The sequence below is a fragment of the Camelus bactrianus genome, chromosome 6, assembly GCF_048773025.1.
Source record: "Camelus bactrianus isolate YW-2024 breed Bactrian camel chromosome 6, ASM4877302v1, whole genome shotgun sequence".
In the NCBI taxonomy this organism is placed as follows: domain Eukaryota; kingdom Metazoa; phylum Chordata; class Mammalia; order Artiodactyla; family Camelidae; genus Camelus; species Camelus bactrianus.
The window spans coordinates 65,901,972-65,924,833 of NC_133544.1; the positions used below are offsets into that span (position 1 = coordinate 65,901,972).

Here is a 22,862-nt window from a genome sequence, read left to right on the forward strand (position 1 = left end):
AGGGTATTACTTTGTCCTCTCACACAGTGGAGAGAGGGAGGGGAAGAAACAAAAACAGAGAAAGGGACTAGGAGGGGAACGAGGGCTGCGTCAAGGGTCATCCCAGCTTTCCAGGTTCGCACTGCCCTTCCCCAGCCAGTTTGTCGGGCCCGTGGTTAGTATATGGCCAGCGCCTGGTTGGTTGCCGGAACCTCGCGGACTCAAGCGGTCCTCACACAACGGAACAGGCGGCCCTGCTTAGCGCAGGTAGGACCACGCAGATGCCGAGAGGTGCGAGGCACAATGCGGCCGCCAGAGGGCGCGAGCGCCTCAAGTCCACGCGCGATGGCGTCGACCCCACCAGGAAGGAAAGGCGGTCGGCCTCCTAAGGCGGCTGGCACCCGGGAGCCCGCGGGGACAGCAGGGGCCCCGCCTCGCCCGCGAGCTGCCGGCCTCCGCGCTCGGCGAACCCGCCCTTCCATTCTTATCCGCCCGAGGGCCCCACCCCTATCTGAGCTTGCAGGGTGACCTCGACGCCCGGGCGGGGTCGGAGGGCGTTCTCAGCAACTCGCCCACCTCGCGGCCCAAAACCCTCTCCGAGCCCGAGGCCTGCGGGGAGGCGGCGGCCAGGTGTTCAGAGAGGGACTTCTGGAGGGCCAGGCCCCGGAGCAGACCGCTCGTGCTCCGACGTCCTGCAGCCTTGTAACAATGGCCGGAGGGGCTGCGGACAGAGCGGCGGGCGTGGAGGAGCAGGGTCGCACGGGCGCTGGAAGCCCCGCCCCTCGGCCGGCTCCCTGACAACGTGGGCCGGGCCGCGCAGCCTGCTCCCGCCCCTCGGCGCCCGGCACCAGGCGGGGCCCGGGCCAGAGCGCCGCCGCCGCTGCAGCGCAGCCACTGCTCTGCGAAGAGGGGCCGGGGGCAGGGGCAGGGGCCGGGGCGCCCTCCCTCCCACCTTCTCCCGCCGCTATGAGCCAGGGAAGTCCGGGGGACTGGGCCCCCCTCGACCCCACCCCCGGGCCCCCAGCGCCCCCCAACCCCTTCGTGCATGAGTTACATCTCTCCCGCCTCCAGAGGGTTAAGGTAAGGTGTGGGCGGGGGGCGTCGGGAGGACTCGTGGGGATAGAAAAACGGAGGCCTTTTAGAACCATGGCAAAGACGGGGATGGAGATCCGGAAAGGAGGTGTTTGAGAGGCTAGCGGGGCGGGAGTCCGGAGGTGCGCACGTGGGGGCGGCGGGGGTGGGCGAGGAGTCCTGGAGAAGACGCAGGCTTGGGCGATAGACGAGATCCGAGGTGTGAGAATTGACTAGGTGAGGTTGAGGACTGCAGGGGACCCAGGGATAGGGGAGATGGAGGACACTGGAGACTGCGGATTGCATCCTGCGGAGGCCGATGGACTAGGATGGAGTTGGAGGCTACAGATAGCCGAGGGTGGGGGCTGGGGCGTGCTGAGTGCTTCTCGGAGGCTATGACTTGGAAGAGGTTTCTGGGCCCGGAGCCTGCACCCCGTGCCCTTCCAACAACCCCTCTTTCCACTCCCCCTCCTCCCGCACTGCAGCACCTCCTGGTGGAGGGGGGAGGGAGGTTGAGAAGAGGGTTGGCTACAGGAAGTGGAGGGCCCCGCTGGCCTCGAGGAGCCGGGGAGTGGTGTGAGAAGGGAGTGTCAAGGTTTCTGCTCCCATCACCTCCCCTGAGGCCGGCTCCTGGTGCTTGGTTTGTTTACCTGCACTCTCCCCAGGGTAGCGCTTGGAGTCACCCTTGCTCCTGGCAACCCCGACCCTGTGGAGCAGGGCCTAGCTCTTCTCTCCCCGCTCCCCCAGTGCTGGGGGAGTGCTGCTGGGCAGAACTGGAGACTGGCCTGGGCCGGAAAAGTGGACCTTTCTCTCTGTGTGTTCCAGCCCTCAGCCTCCAAAGCCCAAAGTGGAAAGCACTAGGCACCTGGTTTCTGTTGGACATAGGAGCTATTTATGGAAGAGGATGTGGGGAGGAGGAACCATCTCTAGCCTACTCTACATCAAGCACTGTGCTGGGCGCTTTTGCAGGAGTTATTAAATCCTCTTAACAGTTTTTTTTATAGGTGTGGTGAGGACCAACTGAAAGATAGAAAAATGAGGCCTGTGATCCTATTAATCTTTTATCCTCTTTCCCTCATTGGTATCTTCATCCCACCTTGGATTCCAGCCCCATGTCCTGTTCCCCCACCACCTGTCTCCTGATCTACAGGGGGTGATGGCCCTCTACCCCTGGGACCATGCTTGTGGGAGAGGGGGAAGCCTGGAGGTAGCATGTCACAGCCCTTTAGGAGCCTTTTGTCCCACCTTCTGCAGTTCTGCCTCCTGGGGGCACTGCTGGCCCCTATCCGAGTGCTCCTGGCCTTTATCGTCCTCTTTCTCCTCTGGCCCTTTGCCTGGCTGCAAGTAGCTGGTCTCACTGAGGAGCAGCTTCAGGAGCCCATTACAGGATGGAGGAAGTAAGTGAGGGACCAATCCCTAGAGACCCAGCTCCTCACTTCTCTTCCCTGCTATCCATTCAGTTCTCTCTGTGGGAAGAAGAGGGAGGGTTCTGAAGCTCTGGGTAGGTGAGGGGAGTCAGCCAAGCTCAGACCCTGGTACCCCGGACCCCAGTCTTAAGTGATGCACCCTATTGTGTCCCAAAGGGACCAGAGACTCCAGCCCCTTCCCCCAGAATAACAGAGGGCAAAAGAAGGGCACCCACTTCCCTGGGTGTCTGAGCTTGGGGTGAATGAGGGCCGGGGTCGCTGCCTCTGCTGATGCCCAGCCTTGCTCTGCAGGACCGTGTGCCACAGTGGGGTGCTGGGCCTCAGCCGCCTGCTCTTTTTCCTGCTGGGTTTCCTCCGGATTCGAGTTCGGGGCGAGCGGGCCTCTCGCCTTCAAGCCCCTGTCCTCGTTGCCGCCCCCCACTCTACTTTCTTTGACCCCATTGTTCTGCTGCCCTGTGACCTGCCCAAGGTTGTGTCTCGAGCTGAGAACCTTTCAGTTCCTGTCATTGGAGGTGAGCGGTTTTAAGAGGAGTGAGGGGGAGAGATGACCACTCTGGACAAAAAAGACAGGAATCAGGGACACTCTGGAGAGAGCTGGCCTCAAGAAGTTAGAAGGGATGTTGGCTGATACTGGCAGATGAATTGCAAATTATCACCACTTGTAAACCAGCCTCTTAGAATCTAAGGGCTGTGCTTAGACAGCATGTTAGAGGCACTCTGGTCAGTTCCCGAAAAGGACAACCTGCCATGAAAGGAGGGTCCCCAGGGCAAAGAGATCACTGAGAAGCAAATCCTACTGTTGAGGCAGGGGAGGCTGCAGGTGGTAATGCCTTGGGTAGGAACCAAGTGACTCCTTGTATCCTCTCTGGACCCCAGCCCTCCTTCGCTTCAACCAAGCTATCCTAGTGTCCCGGCATGACCCGGCTTCCCGGCGCAGAGTGGTGGAGGAGGTCCGAAGACGGGCTACCTCAGGAGGCAAGTGGCCCCAGGTGGGTAAGGGTCTCAAGATCTCCTCACCTTTTATTGTTCCTGAAGAGGTTTCTTTTCCCCTTCTGCTCACCCCACCTCATTCTGGTTCCTTGGTTTTTTTTCCCCAGGTACTATTCTTTCCTGAGGGCACCTGTTCCAACAAGAAGGCTTTGCTAAAGTTCAAACCAGGTGAATGAAACAGTAATGGATGGTAGGGCTGTAGGAAAGGAAAAAAGGAGTCCCAGATTTGGAGAGGGACTCTGGAATAACCCAAGAAGTGGAGGAGTGGGGGAGGAAGGGAGACAGGGAACCTCCTAGCTGACACTGAGAAGTCTCCAGAAGTCAGAGAAAATTATAATGACATGGAGCAAGGCCACACCTCATTGTAGAGCTGTTCCAGACCCCGTGCTTGATCTCTAGCTACCTCCATGTGCTAACCTCTGCCTGGGGGGTGGGGGTGGAAATGGGTTTAGGAGCCTTCATCGCAGGGGTGCCCGTGCAGCCTGTCCTCATCCGCTACCCCAACAGTCTGGTAAGTCTTTGTCCAAGAGAGGGGAAGGGGCACACAAGTCCAGCCCGAATGGGAATCACTGAGAACTGCTAATGCTGCCATGGGGTGTGCGGGGCTTTGGGTGGGGCTGGGTCCAGACCAGGGCCTCTGCTCAAAGAGGGTCAGCCAGTTCCAGGGAAGAAAAGGAATGCCTTTCTCCCCTCGCCTCTGCTTCTCCCATAGGACACCACCAGCTGGGCATGGAGAGGCCCTGGAGTGTGAGTACTGGTGTCCCTCGGGTGAGGGTGGGGAGCTGGGTCCCTTAGAATTCCTGGCCATCTGTCAGCCTCCGAACAAGGTGACCAGCCCATCTTCATCCTGGGACAGAGAACGCCAGAGGAAAGGATGCCTGTTCCCTCTGCTTTGTTCTCGTCTCCGTGTATAATCTGGAAGCGCTCTCAGCTGTCCCACCTAGGCACTCCTGCTGTGATGATAGTGCCTTTTGATTTAGTTCTCAGTTTCTACGTGATTTTCTCCCTTTTTTGAGATCCACCAGCACCAAGCTTGTCTCTTGTCTTCTCCCGGGTTGCTCCGACCTCCCCTCCCGTGCACCGCGCCCTCTGGCGTGGCCCTGCAGCTCTCTCTCATCCTTCCACCTTCCTGGACCCTCAGCACCCCCTGCACGTTCGTCCAGCTGACTGTATGCTAGTAGTTAATTTTTTTATCAACGGGCAGAACTTTGCCACCCCCAGCCTTGGGGTAGGGGAGCCCATAGTTAGAGGTTGATGAGCATCGGAGGTCTCTTTTCTCTCAGGCTCAAAGTCCTCTGGCTCACAGCCTCTCAGCCCTGCAGCGTTGTGGATGTGGAGGTATGACCCTGTGCGTGGGGTGGGAGACTGGGCATCTGCTGATCCCAGAAACCTTAGAAGGGGGTCACCTGGAGCTCTGAGGTCCTGATAAAAAGCGTTTGTGTGTTTCAGTTCCTCCCTGTGTACCACCCCAGCCCGGAGGAGAGCAGGGACCCCACCCTCTATGCCAACAATGTCCAGAGGGTTATGGCACAGTGAGTGTCCCACAGAGGGGTTCCTAGAACAGATAGACAGGGCAGAGGAACCACGGGGGGGGGGTCTGAGGTTTTGAGGCAAAGGGTAGGAATGGGGCCGTGGGAAGGGCTCATGGATGGCTGGGCTGGGGAGGGGAGGCCTCATCAGGAGGCCAAAGTCAGCAATGAACCCTCAGGGGATTCTTCTGCCTCATTCCCCCTCCACTCCATCCTATAGGGCCCTGGGCATTCCAGCCACCGAGTGTGAGTTTGTGGGGAGCTTGCCGGTGATTGTGGTAGGCCGGCTGAAGGTAGCCTTGGAGCCGCAGCTCTGGGAACTGGGGAAGGTGCTTCGGAAGGCTGGGTAAGTGACCTTGAGGACGAGGGGATGGGCAGAGTAACGTGTAGATAGGGAAGAAGAAGAAGAAGGGAAAAAAAAGAATGGGTAGGAGGAAGAAAAGTCTCAAAAAAGAAAAAGTGGGAAGATAGAGGAATGTTTTAAAAGACAGTGGAGCAAAAGCAAGGAGGAATAAAGATATGTAATAACCCCAGTGACAGAAGTGGGAATGGCTCTCCAGAGACTATGAGTCAGAGCACATCTTAAGAAAACACCAAATGTACCTGTGCTGGGAGAACTCTTGGGGCTGGGGCCAAGGGCCTGCTGGGTGATGTGTCTAGAAAGAAACTGAGTCAGCTCTCTGCCTTCAACATTCTGTTGTAGGCTGTCTCCTGGCCGTGTGGACACTGGAGCAGAGCCCGGCCAGAGTCGAATGATCAGCCAGGAAGAGTTTGCCAGGCAGCTGCAGCTCTCTGACCCCCAGACAGTGGCTGGTGCCTTTAGCTACTTCCAGCAGGTAAAAGATTTTACCTGCTGGCTCGCTCAAGATTTAAGGATGGTATCTGAGGGCCATGTGGTTTGCATCGGATGGCCATCTTGGAGTCTGGGCTGGATGTTCTAACAGCTGTTAGTAGATGGACATAGGAGGTCCACTGGGGGATTCTCTTTTTTTTTTTTTCAATTTTTTGTAATAGTCCCCAGTGCATTGAAGAACAGTGTTGTAGTCATTGTGGGAAAGAACAATGGAGAGATAGTGAGATCCATAGGTTTCTGAAGCCACTTTAGAGGCTGGCAAAGATGGGGGACCATCCGACCTGTGGGGCACTGTGTGAGGGTTTCAGAGAAGAGTCATGAGGGTTAGCGGGAAGGTGACATACGGAGGAGGCAGCACAACAGTGAGGGGCTAGGGGGTTAAGAGTTTGAGACCTGGAAGCATCTGTGATACTTGGGCAGATTTTTTTGAAAATATCCCAAAGCTTCTTTGGGGGTTTCCTGAACTTTTTCAGGAATCTTGGCAAACCATGTATTTCTCGGGACTTAACTGTTTATGAACAACCCCCCAGTGGTCTTAAGGAGTTCTTTTTGATGTAAGATGCAGACCATAGTTATCAATATCCTCTGAAAGGACAGGGAGTGGCCCAGGTGTGCCAGTTCTTTAGTGTGGGGCAGACTGTCCCTGAGAGGAGCATCCCGTCGTAGCCTGTAGCAGAACAGAACCAAAACCCAAGTTCCACAGTCCCCCATAGGCCTGGCACAGCAGGCATCCTTGGGGTTTTGTGTTTTTTGATAAATTATACCAGTGGCCCCCTTCTAGTTTGTTGGACCAGTTCTCCCACATAGGCCAGGTCTGGAGAGAACCAGTTTTTCCAGCTTGGGGTCAGGAATGCCCTAATAGTATGTCAGAAACTTAATGGTAACTTCAGCTTACCTGATGGATTCCCTCATTCCTAGTAGATCTCATGATAGGAGAGCTATGTCACCAGGTGACTTGGGGGGCATCGCTTGAGCAAGCCTGTGGCCTGAGAGAACTTTAGGGGATCCTGGAGAGTTCAGGGCTCACAGTTCAGAGGGGAGCAGACACGGGGTTGGTCCCCGCATCGTCCTGGTTTCTCTTCCAACCTCCAGGATGCCAAGGGTTTGGTGGACTTCCGAGATGTGGCCCTTGCACTGGCAGCTCTGGATGGGGGCAGGAACCTGGAGGAGCTGACCCGCTTGGCCTTTGAGGTATCAGGAAGTTGGGGGGGTGGGAGGGGCACGGGGTTGCTGTGCTTACCCCACCTGGAGGCCTGTGTGGTGTGCTGTCCCCAGTAGCATCTAGACAGTAGGTGCTTGGTATCCACCCCCATGCCACACTGTCCGAACTGCAGAGCCCCAGTGTGTCTCTGCTGAGGCCTGGCTGGGACCAGGAAAAAGGCAGCAGCTTTGAGGATTATAATTGTGCAGAAAGGGCCCGGGGGCAGGAGGGCCTGGGCTTCGCACTCTTGGAAGAGGAGCCTGTCGAGCAGACGTGCAGTGTGATGGCACGAGGAGAGAGCTTGACTTGCCTCCCCTTTCCTCCCAGCTCTTTGCCGAGGAGCAGGCTGAGGGGCCCGGCCGCCTGCTCTACAAAGACGGCTTCAGCACCATCCTGCACCTGCTTCTGGGGTCACCCCGCCCCGCCGCCACGACTTTGCATGCTGAGCTGTGCCAGGAGGGACCCTGCCAAGGCCTCTCCCTCGGTGAGTCACTGCCTCCCGGCCCGTGAGGGAACAAGAGCTGGAGGCCAGGACAGGGGACCAGGATGTCCAAGAGGCGAGGCTGGGAGGAACCAACTGGGGAGACAGGATATGAACTTGCATCTGAGACAGTGAGGCTGAGATGAGAGGAACAGGACGTACCAATTCGGAGAAAAGAGCAGGGGACCCTCTTCCTCTCCTGAGGTCACTTTACTTTCCCCGTCTCACTCTTACCCGTCCAGGTCAGTTCCAGGACTTCTCCCTCCACGACCCGCTCCACGGGAAGCTCTTCAGCGCCTACCTGCGCCCCTCCCAGAAACCACATGCCTCCCCCCCAGGCAGCCCCCCGGCTCTGGCCAACGGGAGCGTGCAGGCCCCCAAGCAGAAGGGCGACTGAGCGCCCCGACCTCCCCAGCTCGCTCCGGCCCACAGACTCAGGGCAGCGCCAGGGGCCACCCCTGGGCCTCAAGCCCATCTCTGTCCTGCTTGACTTTTGGTTATTGCTATTTGTTTTTTTAAGTTGGTTTTCATTTTCCGTTTGTTTGGCTTTATTTTGTAAGAAACTATTTTATATATAAATATATATCTATATCTATTTAAAAAAAGGCAGGTCAGTCACACTGATGGTGTCATTAGCTACAAAGGAAAAGGCTTAATGATTGCAGGCTGCCCACTGGACGACCCTGAAGGTTCCCCAGGTTAGTCCCCTTGGCAACAGCTGGATGAATCCTTACTTCCAGACGGGCAGGGCTCTCTCCTGCACAGAAATCATGCAAATTTCATCTCCCTTTCTGTTGTCATACCGATAAATGCACATCTTAACAGGCCTCTTCACGAACCTCTTTTCAGCCTATTCCCTCTTGTTCTGTCCTCATTAGAGATTAAAAAATAGCTAACTACCATTCCATATATAATAGTCCTACTGAGATTGATGCCCCCTGTCGTGGAGCAGAGAGCTGTGTCAGTCGGAACCAACCCTCCTGCCTGCAGCTCAGACCTGCCACATGGAAGTTTTCTCCCATGGGAAGAATTGGGAACATAAAGGTCCCTTCCATCCAGCTTCTTTTCAAGGAAGAAGAAAAGGCCTCCCTAATGAAGGTGCTGTGACTAGGCACAATTACCTGTAATTATAATCCCTTCCATCTATAGGGGCAGATAATGATAGGATGTCCAGAGCTCTCCCAACACCAAGTCCAGGCTTTGGACGAAGGAATAAAGTGATGCCTGGGGACTTCTCAGAGCTGGGGCTTATCCAGGAGCCTAGATAAGGCTGGAAGCTGGAAAGGTACCTGGATCCATCAAATCCGAGGCCACCTCCACCTCCTTTCTTTTCAGCATCTTACCCCATCTAGCAGCAATGCCATGAGTCCAAAAGGGCACACACAACATTTTCCAACAACAAAAATGTCTTTATTCATTTTTTTCCATACAACTCCTTTCAAAGATACTTCTCACCTCTCACCAAGAGGACCACCTCCAACCTAGCCAGCAAGACGTCCCCCCCACACTCGCCACTTTGGCAGAACAACAAACAGCATAGGGCTGAGGAGGGAATGTCTGTTGGTGAAATCTACTCTGGGCCCCACCTTCAAGGATTGGCAGGTGGGAAAGGATGGGGCCCACAGCTCCCTACTGGCTGCGACGTCGTTTCTTCCTCCTGCCAGTGACAAAGCTATCACGCCTTCTCTTACGAGGCTGTGAGGCGCGAACCGCTCCCAGGGCCAGAGGTTTCTCCCCAGGTGCCCCAAGGTCAGCCCCCAAGAAAGGCTTCTTTTCAGCCGGGGCTGGACCTCCAACTACAGCTTGCTTCCCAGACTTGGCAACTGGATTTGGAGGCTGGCTAAGGCCTCTCGCCTCAGGAGTGGGGGAGGGGGGTGCTCTCTGGCCCCTCCGGCCCCCTGAGAGCAGGCCTGAGGCAGAGCCATGACCCCTCCTTGGCGAGAGGCTAAGTTTAGAGGCCAAGAGGTAGACAAAGTTGGAGAGTTCTTCATCCTCCTCCTCTCCTTTGGCCCCATCTGCTGAACTGCCTGTTCCACTGACAGGAGGGGCTTCTCTCACAACTAAGGCATCCCTGGTTCCTCTTCTAGGGGAAGTGCTTCTAAGACCCTGGAGAGGAGGTGTTGATTTGGGGGTTCTGTGTGCATAAGACTCTCGACTGGCTGGTAAGGAAGCAAGGTCTTTAGGCTCAGACAAATCAGTATCCTCCCTGGCCTCTCCCTGGGGGTCATAAGGATGAAAACCTAGTGGGCAGGTATCTTCAGCAGCCCCAAGCTGGAGGCCACAGGCATCTCTAACACTGAGTGTGTTGCCACATTTGGTGGCTTCCACCAGAGGAGAAATGGAACTGTCTCTACCCCCTGCCTCTGGGCTGGCCTCGGGGAAGGAGGAGGTGCCCTGGGGCCCCAGGATAAGGATGTTGCCTTGACCTGCAGGCAGGGGAGCTTCTTTGGAAGCCCCCCGTGTGGAGGCATCAATCCTGCTTTCCAGCAATGGGGGGCAAACCCCAGCCCACAGATCACTGGGATCCCGAATGGTCTCAGGGCTCTGTCCTCTGTTTAATTTAGGCTGCGAGGCCGAGCTGTTGGCCCTCAGAGGTCCCGACAAGCTGCAGTAGTTTGTCTTTTCTAAAGCCAATGTGGCATCTGTGCTCCCACAGGGAACCGCACTGCTCCCCATGCCCTCCAGTGCTGTGGTTTCTCCGGGACCCAGAGAAATGCTGCTTCTGGTGCCCGATGCCTGGCAGCCCCGCTGGTGCTCAGTTACACACTCCCCATCATGGAAGCTCTCTATGACCTCCTCAATTTGTAAGGGCAACTCCAGGCCCACAGTGTCTATTACATTGCTCAGCCAAAGCCCTGGACTGAGAGAGGCCCCAGCCCCATCCCTGTCCCCAGCTGCTCTAGGGGAAGGGTCCTGATCATAACTCTGAACCGTGGGAGGACCTCTGTCATCTCCCCACATGGCCCCTGGAGAGCCTTCCTGGGGCACTGCCAATGGTTCCTCCTGAGGAGCCGCTCCAAGGTTCCCTATCTGTTGTCCTGTCTGCATCCCCAGGGCCTGCTTCCCCAACCCCTGTCCTTGCAGAGGAGTCAGCTCTGAAAGGCCAACATCCAAATGGGGAACTATCTCGAGCTGCGGGCCTTCCTGCCAGCAGAGGGGCAGAGCTTCAGAAGCCCTGTCAGCCACCAGAGAGCGCCCAGGGGACCCAGCACCTCCCAGGTGGTCATCCACATGAGATGATATCTGGCCTGTAACCTTCCCAGACCCTCTTCTCTCCATACCCAAGGGCCCGCGAGTTCCCTGTGGAGCTGCAAGTTCTAGCTGCAGGTCCCAGCCACTGGCGGATGGCAGAGGGTTCCCGTCCCTGCACAGCCACCTTGGGCCACCTAGGGCCCGCTCCTGCCCACCAGGCACTTCTCTTGCCTGCTTTCCCGGAGAAGCAGCCTTTCCAAGGCAAATGGTGCCCCCAGCCACCCAAGGCCCAGGGGAGGGCCGAAGCCGCCCACCCCCTTCTTCATCCTCATCAGAAACAGAGGGACTTGAGTCCAGTTGAGCACCACTGCAACTTGGAGGTGCCTCTGCATCCTCCTCTTCCAAGGCCAGGAGTCGCTTCTGGACCAGCTTAGAAGGAGAATAGACAAACACTGTTCTGTATGTGGTTGTGAGAAGAGGTGCCTGGTGGAGTGATAAGGAGATGGCACTTGGGCAGGGCAGGGAACGCAAGCAAGCGTCTTAAGTGACGGTATCACAACCAGATACTGCAGCTCATCTTTTCCACCTTCTTGAGTCTTATTCCCATGCTTTGAGCCCTTACACCACCACCCCCTTTTCCATGGTCCCTTGCCTACTTGTTCTGCACCCAAAGCTCAGTTCTGAAGCCATACCATCGAAGATGGCGTAGGTTTAGATAAAACCACACGAGCTTCTTGCTCTGATGTTCTCTACCTCCCGGGTTTACCTGGGCAAGACTGAGTCCTTCTTCTTGCTCCAGCTCCTCAGTTAAGGCCAAGGGATCCCTCTGTTGTTCTGGGGACAGGAGATCTGCCAAAAATTGAGGGTGAATGACGGCCTCCACCTGGGGAACAGAAGGAAAAGTGCTGTGAGTTTGCCAGCAGCCAGGTGACAAGTGCTGTGACAGGAGGTAACCTGTCAACCAAGATGCTCAAGGGAAGCACCACGTTCCCCCACTCCTACCCCCGACCCACTGCCTGGGTGGTTATAAACCACCAGCGACACACATTGATGTATGCACATACATGCACACACACTTCTCAGTATGGAAGAGAATCTAGTTCTTAACTGCCTGGGGCAGAACCTACATCATTGGTTCCCTCGAGTTCCCACCCCAGGATCTGCTACAAAGCAGCTGCGCGGGCCCTGCCCACCTTGGAGACAAAGACCTCCTGAGAACACAGCTCGTCGATGTAGCTCAGGAGACCTGCGTCTGGATACAGCCCTTCCTCCTGCTGTTGCTCTTCTTCCTCTTCCTGTTTTCCATCTGACTCCTCAGTGGCCAAGTGACTCGCCACCAGCTCTTCCATGATGTCAGAGTACTCCTTCACAGCCTCTGCTGGGATCTCCTTGGGTGCCTCAGGGGCCGGAGGCCTCTGGGTTTTGCGCTGCCGCCGGCGGGGGGCCCGGGCCTTGGAGGCAGCCTTCTTGGGAATGTACACTGAGGGGCGAGGTGGGAAGGAGAGGTGGGAAGCGGCACTGAGACCACATATTCTGCCTCCCACACCCATGTGTGAGGGCAGCAACCTAGGTACACGGAAACGGTTCCGGGCTGGATCAGGCCAAACCTGAAACAGTACCAGCCGTGGGAGAATATTTAGGAGCTGGAGGGTCTGAGAGAGACTCTGTATGAGGAATCTTGGAATCCCTGAAGTTCCAAGAAGTCCTTGATCCAGCCCCCACTTCTTGGGCAGATGAGGTATTATGTGCCTCAGTCCCAGTCTCAGAGAGTGGTTCGTTTACCTGGCCCAGATCAATACCTAGTTTGGGACAAAGGGAACCTGAGAACTCAGCCTCCTGTGGACACCCTGTTTGGAACATCAAAAGCCACTCCCTGGAGGGAGACCGGTAGAAGCAAGGGCAATGCCTCCCTGATCCGGGACTGGTTCTGTGCACCTCCCTTTGAGCCTCTGGCTCCCAGCACCTGTTGGAATTGGGTGGCCTTACCTGGCTGCTGGCAAACCTCTGGGGCCAGGGGCCCTGGAGGATCAGGTTTCAGGGGGGCTGCAGGAGGCAGGCCCTGGAGCCCATTCATCAGCTGTGTGTTCTGAATCTGCATCTCTTCCTCGGTCTCAAACTCCATGAACCTGCAGAGGGTGAGGAAGGCCCGGGCAGTGCTGAGAAGACCAATATCCTTTAGAAACCAGAAGAGATCTGCTCACAGATGGCTGGATGACAGTTCCCAGGAAACTTAACAAGGTCAGCTCCTAGTCCCTCCACCTGCAGTCATCACTTACTGAACCATCTAGTGCTTGTAAGCCTCACAGAACAGAACCACAGCTCTCAGTTCTTGTTCATACTCAGTCTCACCCAGCATCACAAAGGGTGTCTAGCAGCCATTAATACAGGCTTGTTGGCTTCAGTCAGGCCTATGCCACAGCCTGGCAAGATCCCACAAGTGGGCCCCTCCTCAAGGACCCATCTGCCCCTGCCTACAACCAAAGGAACAGCTGAAATCCTGAAGCAGGGCCTGGGTTGCAATTCAAGGCAGTTCCCACCAGGAGGCAGTGCTGAGATCCCGGAGTCCTGAAGCTGGGACTGGGGCCTGGGGAGGGTAAATCTAGAAGGTCCAGAAGATTTAGGGGAAAGAAAGCTTGGAGGAAAGGGTTTATTTTCCTGAGTTATTTTTTTTAACTAGGAGATTATCATGAAGTAGTGGGGGATATGAGCCAGAAGACCACTCTGGGCACCCAGGACCTTCCCCTCCCTGAGATGCCGGGCTAAACAATTTCTGTGCCATTGTTTCTAGAGGAGTGGTGGCCCTATGGTCTGCATCAGTCGCCACCTGCCACCTGTTCAGAGATAGGAAAGAATCTGCCTTCTAGGGCTTCCCTCATTGCTAGGTCCCTTCAGCGTGGAATTTTTTACGCCAGTGCGGCTCCAGTCCCATCCTAAGAGCTTCAATATCAAAGCTCCTGTCAAGATCTGGAAAAGGGAGAGCCTCCAAAAGGAGATAGGACAGAAAAACCCAAGAGTTAAGGTGGTGGGAGAAGCCACAAGGATCCAGGGGACCCTATCCTAGTGTACACCCCTTGTCCTGCACCCCTTATGGTAATTGCTCACATCCGAGCCTCTCTTACCTGCCCCCATCCCTCAGCCACACAGCCACACACTCCAACCCTCAGGAGGATGTGGATTGGTCAGACTCACTTTTCTGCCATCTCATAGAAGGTCATCCGGTCAAAGTTGCTGGTCCGCTCCCACTCCTGCACAGCCCTTGGCAGTCCCTCCTCCAGGGTCATCGTGGGCTTCCGCCGGGCCAGGGAACGAAGCACTGGGCTAAAACCCCCACAGGGTGAGTCACATTCTACAGGTGTACCCCCCCCCCAACTTGTTCTGACACCCACCTCAATGCACAACCCCTGCCCCACATCAGATCAAACATGCCCCACAGTCACACCCCACTTCTGATTAGACTTCCAGACCCCCAACCTCCCAGCTATTCATTCACCATACTGGCCTTTCTTCCCACTGAAATGTACAAACCTAACACAAAATCAAACAGATTCTTCTTCCTACCTTCTAAGCTCAACTAGTCTTAATTCTCACAGTGCTATATCCTCAACAAAACAAGAAAGCACTCCTGTTATTTTGGGATTCATTGTAAAGTAGGCTTAACCCTGCTCAAAGGCTCTTGCATTTAAAAAAAAAAAAAAGGCACTCACTATCTGAAATGAATCTCTAATTAAAGGTTGGGTGGTGTTTTGATTTGTTGGTTTTTGTTGGGTGGTGTTTTGATTTGTTGGTTTTTAAGTGGTTTTGTTTTGTTTGTTTGTTTTTGTTTGTTTGCCCCTGGGATACCTTTCACAGTCAAATATCAATACTCTTTAAGCCCTTTGTGATTCAGTTTTGCCCTTCTAACTTCCCAGGAGTCCTCAGTCATTATTGGGCCTAGAATCACCTGGGGAAGATTGTTATAAACATGGATTCTAGTGCCCCAGAATCGCAGTATTGAGCATTTTACCAGCCTCCCTGGTGACAGGCAGAGGGTCTGATCTGAGGTTTACGGGAGACCCTGCTCAGAGCCCCTGGACGTAGAGTGCAGAAATAGGCCAGGAGTTAGAAATTCAGCTTGCCAGCCTCCAAGAGAGAACTCAGAGCTGTCTGGAGAAAGCAGGGAGTCAGTACCAGGATCCACACCGAGGACTTTGGGGAGCCTTTTGATTTACTCACTCCTGAGTCAGGGTCGAAAGGGAGATTCTTTAGCAGTTCAGCCACTGGAGGAACAACATGTATATATTTTTTTAAGTTCAGGAAAATGCAGCATGTGTTAGATGGTGGTTTACGCAAAATGATAGTACAGTGCAGTTAAGAGAGGCAGCGGGTCTGAGTGGGAAGAAGATAAAATTCCCCAGACGCCTAAGGACTTTGCTTAATAAACATAACAGCCCATGACCCTGGGCGCCCTGACCAATCATCCACTCACACAGACATTTTGGCCTTTGTGAGTCCTTTTCCTCTTCTAGATTGCCTTTTTATAATAACAATAGCGATAGCAGCTGCCATTTAATGAGGCATTCTCCACGCCAGGCACTCTGCTGAGCCCTTCACATGACCTCATTTCATCTTCTCAGCAACCCTCTGAGGTAGGTACAATCATCCCCTTTCTAGATGGGAAGAACGAGGGCAACGATACTCAGTGCCCAGGCCCCAGATGACAAATCCAGTGAGTGGTGGGGACTTGACCACTAAGCGAGCTCTACCACCTCCCTATTTCAACCTGAATGCTCCTGAATAAAGCAGGGGCAGTGTGTGTGTGGTGGGGGGAGCACACACAAGCTCCCCTCCCACAGGAACGGGTCCAGGCCCCAAGCTCCTCATCCTGGCCCGTTTGGACGGCTCAACTCCAAGTCAGAAGGCGGTAAAACAGAACCCGAGGGCCCTGGCATTTGGTATCGGAGACCCAAGCTCCAGCCACTGCTCCTCACTGTATGACAGGGAACCTCTCTGAGCTTCAGTTTTCTCATCCATAAATGAGGATTGCCATAAAAATGCTCGCCTGAACTCACAGGGTTGGGAGGATCACTCAGAAGACACTGGAAAGCTTGTTATAATCTGGCAAGTGGGTCAAGAGGCTTATTATCTTTGTTATTGTTACTATTATTTTCGTTCTCATGGCATCTCCATCTCTGTCATGACCTGCTCCCAGGCATTCCTGAATAGCCTAACCTCGTTTGTCCATCCCCAAATCCTCCTATTTAAAAGCCTCTAGCATAATTAATCTCAGGTCTCCCCACTTACATAAGGAAGCAGGAAAGGGCCTCTGCATCAGGGCTTTGGGGTAAGTGCCTCCGTGCCAAGGCTTTGTAGTGCTGCCAGCGTCGGAAGTTCTCATAAACACCCTTGGAGGCATAGGAGAGGTCACCCAGGGAGGGCTGGGATCGGGCGGCTGCAGGACCTCCTTCCTCAGGTGCCCCATGTGGCCCTGGCCAAGCCTTTTCCGGGGGTGCAGTGGGGGCCAGTTGGGCAGCCGGCGGTGGAGCCTGAGCAGGAAGACCTGGGAGGCCCTCCGGGGTCACCCCAACAGCCTGAGCGGGCAGAAGGGTCTTCACGTTAGAGGCTGTCAGGAATCCAGGGGCAGGACCCTCGGGGCCCCCGCAGGGAGCGCTGGAGGCAATCCAATTGAGGGCCGTCTGAGTGAGGATAAAGTTCTGAGTTTGAGAGGACTCAGCTGGCCCCGCTTCCGTCTTGACTTTGACGATGACCTTGCCAGCTCCAGCTCCAGCTCCACTGGGGCCAGGGCCGCCATCTCCTGTCACCAACAATGGGCTGGGAAAAGCAGAGAGCACCAGAGGGTTGCCTGGAGAAAAGGCTAAAGGTGCGGGGGCCCGCGAGGGCAGCCCCCAGGGTGGCTGGGCAGGTGGGCCGGGGGCAGACTGGGGGAAGGGAAGTGCAGCGAAGGGAGCCAGGGCAGCTCCAGGTTTCACGGTTATGTCTGGTCCTGCCAGTGGAGCCGCTGTGGAGACAAAGGAAAAGGAGGAATGGAGGGGGAGAAAAACGAGCCAGAACTTAGGGCATCTGAGTTCCACTCTAGTCCCTGAAGAATCAGAGCACTGATTCTCAACAGGTGAGGCAGGGGATACAAAGGGGGAACTTGGATAGTTTGCAAATGTCCCCCAAGTGTTTTAGATGTCCCTGCCTCCCTGCTGAGAATGACCGCACTAGAGAAGCTGCAGTGGCCCTTGGACCCACACACACGCTCACACCCCCTGACACATGCCACCCAGCATAACGGGTACATCTTTTATTCCCATCCATTCCATTCTCAAACCATCTGAACCCTGCTCCCAGCTGCTCTGTGGTCCCTGCCACCACTCACAGAAGCACTGTTCCCAGGAGAGGATGTGTGGGTTAGATGTTTGCTTCCCAGAAATTTTGTTATATAACAGCCAGGAATGACTACAGATAAGGACCAGGAAATGGGTAAGGGGAGGGCGGCTTGGGGACGGAGGTTTCCAGAGCTTTAAGTCGCTGCTGCACAAGTTAAAATTTTATCTGTGGTCCTTCTGCTTGGCGCTTCTCATGTCAGAAATTTAGGGTCCACTTTTGAACAAGGCACAGACAGTTAAGTCTGGAACACAGTTCCTACTGAGAGCAGGGGTGCTGTGGACTCCAGTCAAAGAGACAAGGATAAATACATAAAACGTGTACTTAATTAGTCAGGACATGTCTCCTAGAACTTTGCATAATAATAGTAGATCGTCTGCCTAATTTCATGCTACCCTCCTCCCCCCTAATAAAGAATATTCCACTGGCAAGCTAACAACACTCAGCTTCCACTTCTTGACATGAAGGAGGTGTGAAATAGGAGTAACTCTTCACCTCCACCACAGAGCAGGGGGCCAGGAATATTCCTACAAGTACGGAACACAAAGAAGTGGGTCTGATGGCATGAGTTCCACAAAAGGTAGAAAAACAGCATCTCAGGGAAGCCCCAGTCCTCATCCCTGCTGGAGTGACCCAGTTCCCCTGGTCTGGAGGAACCAAGGAAAACTGCTCCCTGAACTAAAAGAGAAGCCATCTCGGGCTGGAAGGAGCCAGGAGGCTCTGAGCAGAGGCAATTAAAGCACCTTCTCGCCTAGCCTCCGGGAGGACATTTCTTTAGACTTGGCCACAGAGGACCCCCCCCACCGAACAGTTTTCCAGCTAAGGCTTCCACTCCCCTGCACCCCGCAATAAGATCAAGAGTGACCCCAGCTCAGTTCTCTCAGGGCAAAATTCAAGAGCAGGCTCCAACTGCCTAAAGACACCAGAATGTGGGCCTTCCCTTTGAAACCGACTGTGTCCCTCCTACCACACAGACCCCTGCCCAGGCCACACAAGCACACACTAAAGGGGTCCCTCTTCCAGAGAAGTAAGTGGCTAACTGCCATCCCTTCTATATCTACTCAGCATCTTCCTCTGAGGCGCTTTGATCTGCCACCCAGGGGGCCCTCTTCCTCCCTCACCCCCCAGCCTTCATGGCTGAGTCTCCCTCCCCAGCCTCCCTATGTGGGATCCCTCTGGGGTTGGGGGGTGGCTAGTGCTCTCACATCCCTCTAGGTCAGCCCAGAGAGCTCGTCCCCAGTTAAAGTGTCAAATTGTGAATCTCCAAGGAGTGAGCAGGTGGCAGGGATTCCCCCCCCCCCCACACCTGCAACTCACCTCCATCTGAAGCCATCGTTTCAGGTTTGGGCACTAACTGTGGATGTCTGGAAGCCTCCAGAATGAGACAGTCAGGTCCAGCCCCCAGAAGGTAACCTGGCTCCAGTAGATATGCAGGGATCCAAGAAGGAGGAGGTAAAGATGAGATCAAAACAGAACTAGAATCTAGAACTCAAGGCATTCTGCAGTGGGGGAGGGGAGGGGGCGATGTAGGGTGGGGGTAGGGAGATATTCCACGAAAGACCTTGGTAAGTACGCAGTAACCAGGAATCCCCTCCAAACCAGAGTATGGCAACACAGTTGTACACCTTTTTAGGGCAACTTGCAAATTCTTCCCCAGATTCCCAACCACATATTTCGCACCTGGGTTCCCTATACAATTCTTTACCAATATATCTAGTTTTGTGCCTTTCACTCCCATCCAGTTCTGTACCTGACTTCCTATTAATAGCAGGTTGTGGCAAACCCTTGACTTAATTCAATGTTGGCTGTATTTTCTGAACCAAATTCAGAGCACACAGTCTATGTACTTAAGGATCCAGGGAACAGAATGTTTGAAATCAGGTTTGTCTTAGAAGTCTGTGTATGCACATCATTTCCTTGCAAAGCTGTCCTAAAGTTCCCAAGTCATTTACTATCATCACCTCTGCAGTCCACAGAAGCCTCAGCCTTACCTTTGGCTGAAAAGCCCCACTCTATCCAAAACTGCCATTCAGCCTAAAATTTCAAGACCAAAAAGTCCCTTTTGTTCGTTAAATTATTTTCATTGTTTTAAATTTTTGCTAAATAGTTTTCGTTTTTAAAATAGGTTAACACATCAGCGTGGTTCAAGTCAAACTGTGCAAAATGGGATATATAGCAAGTCTCCCTCCACTCCTTACCTCTGGAACCGAGTTCTTTAACCCTGAGGAAATTGCAGAGGTTTTTTCATTCAACTACAAGTAAATAAAAACTATATTCTAAAAAAAAAAAATTTTTTTTCAGGTTATTCTGGTTGTAAAGTTAATATACATTACAGTGTTTTTGTCGGTATAAATAATACAGCAACGATCACATTTGTAATGATATCTAGGTTCCAATTTTCATTTCTTTAAACTAGAGGCGTATACGGATAATTTGTACGTTCTTTTAAAAGTCTAAATACTCCTAGGAGGTGCATCTTATTATGCTATTATTAGCTACTCACCACTATAAGAAAGAGCGTTGAATTTGTGGTAGAGACCTGAGTTTGAATCTTGGTTCGACCATTAAAACATACTTCACCAGTTTCATAAAATAACTTCACGCTCTCTGCGCGGGACATAATATTCAATACCCATCATGCACTCTTTACCGCCAATATTTTGAAATAGGGCGAGGGAACCGGATGTAAAAGAGGGGAGGGAAGAAAACTTTCTTCTTTCTTCCCTAAGGTAAAAGGGGCTCTGGACCCTGGAGCCTTTGTTCCTCCAAGTACTAGAAACCCACTGCCTCTGAAATGGGTGTGCATCTTGGGATAAAGACAGGATTCTATTCGTTAATGTTCAGTCTATACCCATCCCTACCCCCCTCCAACGCATAGCAGTGCCTGGCACACAGTGGGCACATTCCACTTGTCTTACGACCCCTGCGAGGTTGCGACTGGGTTGCAACAGGCCAAGTCCTGCGCTAGTGCGCGCCCTTACGGCCAGGGGGAGAAGGGCCTAAACTGGACTACATTTCCCGGCGTGCTTCTAGAGCGAGGCTTCCGGCTGTACAGAAAGGAAGTTGACAAACACGTGAGGACCCCAGTTAGAGGCAGCTGCGCACGGAATTGGAACCTTTGGCAGCCGCGTGGTAATGTTTCTCCAGTATTACCTCAACGATCAGGGAGAACGGGTCTATACCCTGAAGGTGAGAAGAAGAAACAGGTTGTAAAAGAGTATGGCGAGAAATGTAGTTGGGAGGAGCGGTCGAGACAAGCCAGTGAGTTGCCTGGCTGGCCGCGGGGAACTGGAAAGCCGGGAGCCAGGCGTGGTAGAAGCAGGAGTGTATGACTGCTTGATCTGACCGTCGCGTCTCCTGTCTTCCTGTTCACCTTTTTGGCGCGGCCCCTTCCCCATACCCCCTCCATCTCCCTTTTGACCCCAGTGATTGGGTTTTCCCACCGCTCCAGTCCTTAGATTATGTTCTCTTTTTCCTTCTCGAGCAGAAACTCGACCCTATGGGACAACAGACCTGCTCGGCCCATCCTGCTCGGTTCTCCCCAGACGACAAATACTCTAGACATCGAATCACCATCAAGAAACGCTTCAAGGTGCTCATGACCCAGCAACCGCGCCCTGTCCTCTGAGGATCTCTTAAAAGTTCGTGTCTCTTCTGCTGCCTGCTAGCCCTCGAGAGACTCTGAAATCAAGCTCTTCAGTCTGTGAGCCTTGGAGCCTTCTTACGGCCCTTGCTCTTTGGAATCCGGTCTCATCATTGCCCTTGATCATGTTTGTGTGAAGATACCATCCCGTTTTAAGGGGAAGAAGTTTGAATTTTCATATTTTGAATCACTGCCAGGTTATTAAAATGATTTGAAAGAGCTCTTATCTTGTATGTTGTGGGAAGAAAGGAGTGGTTTAAAAACAAAAACGAGGAAGATGAGAGGGAAGAGTACCCCAGGGGTATGAGACCTCTTGGAAGGAAAACGTGATTACTGTAGCAGGAGTAGTGCTGTGAGTCATAGGAGAGTGCTGGGGAAGGGGAAGAGAGGTTGAGAAGGACTCTTCTGCAGCTGTCAGCATTCACTGAAGAATACCCCTCTGGTCACTTAAGTAATTTCTTGCCCCTTGATATGACATTGGACTCAAAATGGAAGAGTTGCTTGAAAAGTAATAGCAGCTGTATTGTAGAGGGGAGGCATTGAACTGAAAGCCAGGAGACCAGGATTCTCTCCTCTTTGTGTAACTTTGAGAAAGTAAACTTGTTTAGTTCCATTTTTTTAAATCATTTCTAAGTTCTCTTCCAACTCCAAAATTAATAGGATTCATTGGTGGATCTTAATATATCTAAGTTTTGTCCACAGTGTCCAACCATTGTAAATGAGAATGCCTTTATTGGGGGAGGGTATAACTCAAGTGGTAGAGTGCATGCTTAGTATGCATGAGGTTCTGGGTTCAGTCCCCAGTACTTCCTCTAAGAATAAATAAATAAGTAAACCTAATTATCTCCCCTCTAACAACAACAACAACAACAAAAAAAAAGAGAATGCCTTTATATATATTTACTGCCCCTCTGGAAATCTTCCCCAGCTTTTAGTCCTCTCTATCAAGGAATTCTCTTCTTACATTCACCTAACTTTGTTTTCTCTGGTAGCTAGCTGCTATGCGGAACTCTACGTGGGTCTTAATTTAGAAGATGAGATAGAGATTCAAACGGATTTTTGTTGTTTTTCAGGCAGCTCTTAGGATTTTTTTGTTTTTTAGTCCTGGAAGATTTTTTTTTTAAGGACCTGCGCTTTTATCATGGGGCAACTTTAAATTTTCGACCCAATTACTTCAGATTAGAGAGATGTTGAGGCAAAATATTGTATATAGGCATTCAAGAAATGCTAGGTTGCTTCTCCCTCTCCTTATCAAGTAAATCAACTCATTTCCCAATCTTCTTATTTGTAGCTTTTGACATTGAAATTTTTTTGTATGTATTTTTTTTATTGAAGTATAGTCAGTTTACAATGTTTGACATTGATTTTGAACATTCGGTTAGTGCTATTGATTTTAAAATTGCTTTGTGGAGACTATATTCCAATTACAATCTTCTTTTTCTACCACATCAAGGTTCTAGACTCTAGAAGCAAATGTAACAAATCAGCACAAATTTGATTTATCAAGACTGGCTTGGAAAGGGGTAAATATGTTTCACTTAGACTCTGATGTCTGTCCATCCCAGCAGAAAAGTTCAGGATAGCTGTTGACTACTGATAAGAAAAAGAATCTCTATACTTGGGTCATAGTTAATAGAAGACAGATGATTTTCAAATCAATTTCTTAAATTTATGGGAATGGGAAATAAGATACTTATTTCCTGTCAATTTTTTATTTCTTAGCCTATTTACTTACAGGGTTCTTCACATTGGAGCTGAGGGATTTTAAAGAATTGTCCTATCTTATTAGGGGATAATGATTGAAGAAGTGTTATAAATTCTGCAAATGCCTAGAAAAAGGATTTGCTTTGGAAGTTTTTTAAGCACCAAACTCAATAAAGGAATTCTACCATTTTTAAAAAGATGTTGACTGCTATTCTGTCTTTGTAAGTTTCCCCAACCCCCCAAAATAAAAGGATTAGCATTGTTCCATGCTACCTATTGTGTAGACTGAAATGAGAAGACTTAGTTTGGAAATAGCCCTAGAAGACTTTCCTTAAGAGATCTGGGTATTAACATCTGAGATGTGCTCAGAAATGGGGGAAGAGTCTTAAGTATAGTATAAAGTGAATGAAAATACACTGTGGTTTG

General features: G+C 52.5%; 3 protein-coding genes across 4 annotated transcripts in view; 2 read left to right on the forward strand and 1 right to left on the reverse strand.

The window, feature by feature from the left end:
- LPCAT4 (lysophosphatidylcholine acyltransferase 4) overlaps positions 1 to 8,066 on the forward strand; it is an 88,578-nt gene extending 80,512 nt beyond the window's left edge. The window contains exons 1-14 of one of the 2 annotated variants that reach the window (XM_010965316.3): positions 369 to 1,059; positions 2,305 to 2,447; positions 2,769 to 2,989; positions 3,354 to 3,466; positions 3,575 to 3,635; positions 3,920 to 3,978; positions 4,180 to 4,214; positions 4,751 to 4,805; positions 4,917 to 4,999; positions 5,217 to 5,342; positions 5,700 to 5,832; positions 6,942 to 7,040; positions 7,378 to 7,534; positions 7,774 to 8,066. In XM_010965316.3, the coding sequence (XP_010963618.2) occupies positions 946 to 1,059; positions 2,305 to 2,447; positions 2,769 to 2,989; positions 3,354 to 3,466; positions 3,575 to 3,635; positions 3,920 to 3,978; positions 4,180 to 4,214; positions 4,751 to 4,805; positions 4,917 to 4,999; positions 5,217 to 5,342; positions 5,700 to 5,832; positions 6,942 to 7,040; positions 7,378 to 7,534; positions 7,774 to 7,928 (1,554 nt within the window). In that variant the 5' untranslated portion in view covers positions 369 to 945 and the 3' untranslated portion in view covers positions 7,929 to 8,066. Of the gene's footprint in view, positions 1 to 368; positions 1,060 to 2,304; positions 2,448 to 2,768; positions 2,990 to 3,353; positions 3,467 to 3,574; positions 3,636 to 3,919; positions 3,979 to 4,179; positions 4,215 to 4,750; positions 4,806 to 4,916; positions 5,000 to 5,216; positions 5,343 to 5,699; positions 5,833 to 6,941; positions 7,041 to 7,377; positions 7,535 to 7,773 lie in introns of those variants that run through there. The other variant, XM_074365857.1, reaches the window with a different exon arrangement.
- A 962-nt stretch (positions 8,067 to 9,028) lies between these two features.
- NUTM1 (NUT midline carcinoma family member 1) lies at positions 9,029 to 19,662 on the reverse strand. Its single transcript, XM_045524243.2, is given in 7 exon segments — positions 9,029 to 11,152; positions 11,490 to 11,606; positions 11,917 to 12,203; positions 12,710 to 12,849; positions 13,913 to 14,041; positions 16,004 to 16,718; positions 19,593 to 19,662. Coding segments are annotated over 7 exon segments (3,450 nt in total). The 3' UTR covers positions 9,029 to 9,160.
- Positions 19,663 to 20,119: 457 nt separating this feature from the next.
- On the forward strand, positions 20,120 to 20,951 carry NOP10 (NOP10 ribonucleoprotein). The gene is made up of 2 exons (XM_010965087.3): positions 20,120 to 20,278; positions 20,577 to 20,951. The coding sequence occupies exons 1-2, from the start codon at positions 20,225 to 20,227 to the stop codon at positions 20,715 to 20,717; spliced, it is 195 nt and encodes a 64-aa protein (XP_010963389.1). The 5' UTR covers positions 20,120 to 20,224; the 3' UTR covers positions 20,718 to 20,951.
- The last annotated feature ends 1,911 nt before the right edge of the window (positions 20,952 to 22,862 follow it).

Excerpts from the sequence above, each read along its gene's own strand:
- NOP10 (XM_010965087.3), top strand. The coding sequence starts at position 20,225 with ATGTTTCTCCAGTATTACCTCAACGATCAGGGAGAACGGGTCTATACC. Across the intron at positions 20,279-20,576 it reads AACGGGTCTATACCCTGAAG|AAACTCGACCCTATGGGACA; the intron begins GTGAGAAGAAGA and ends CTTCTCGAGCAG.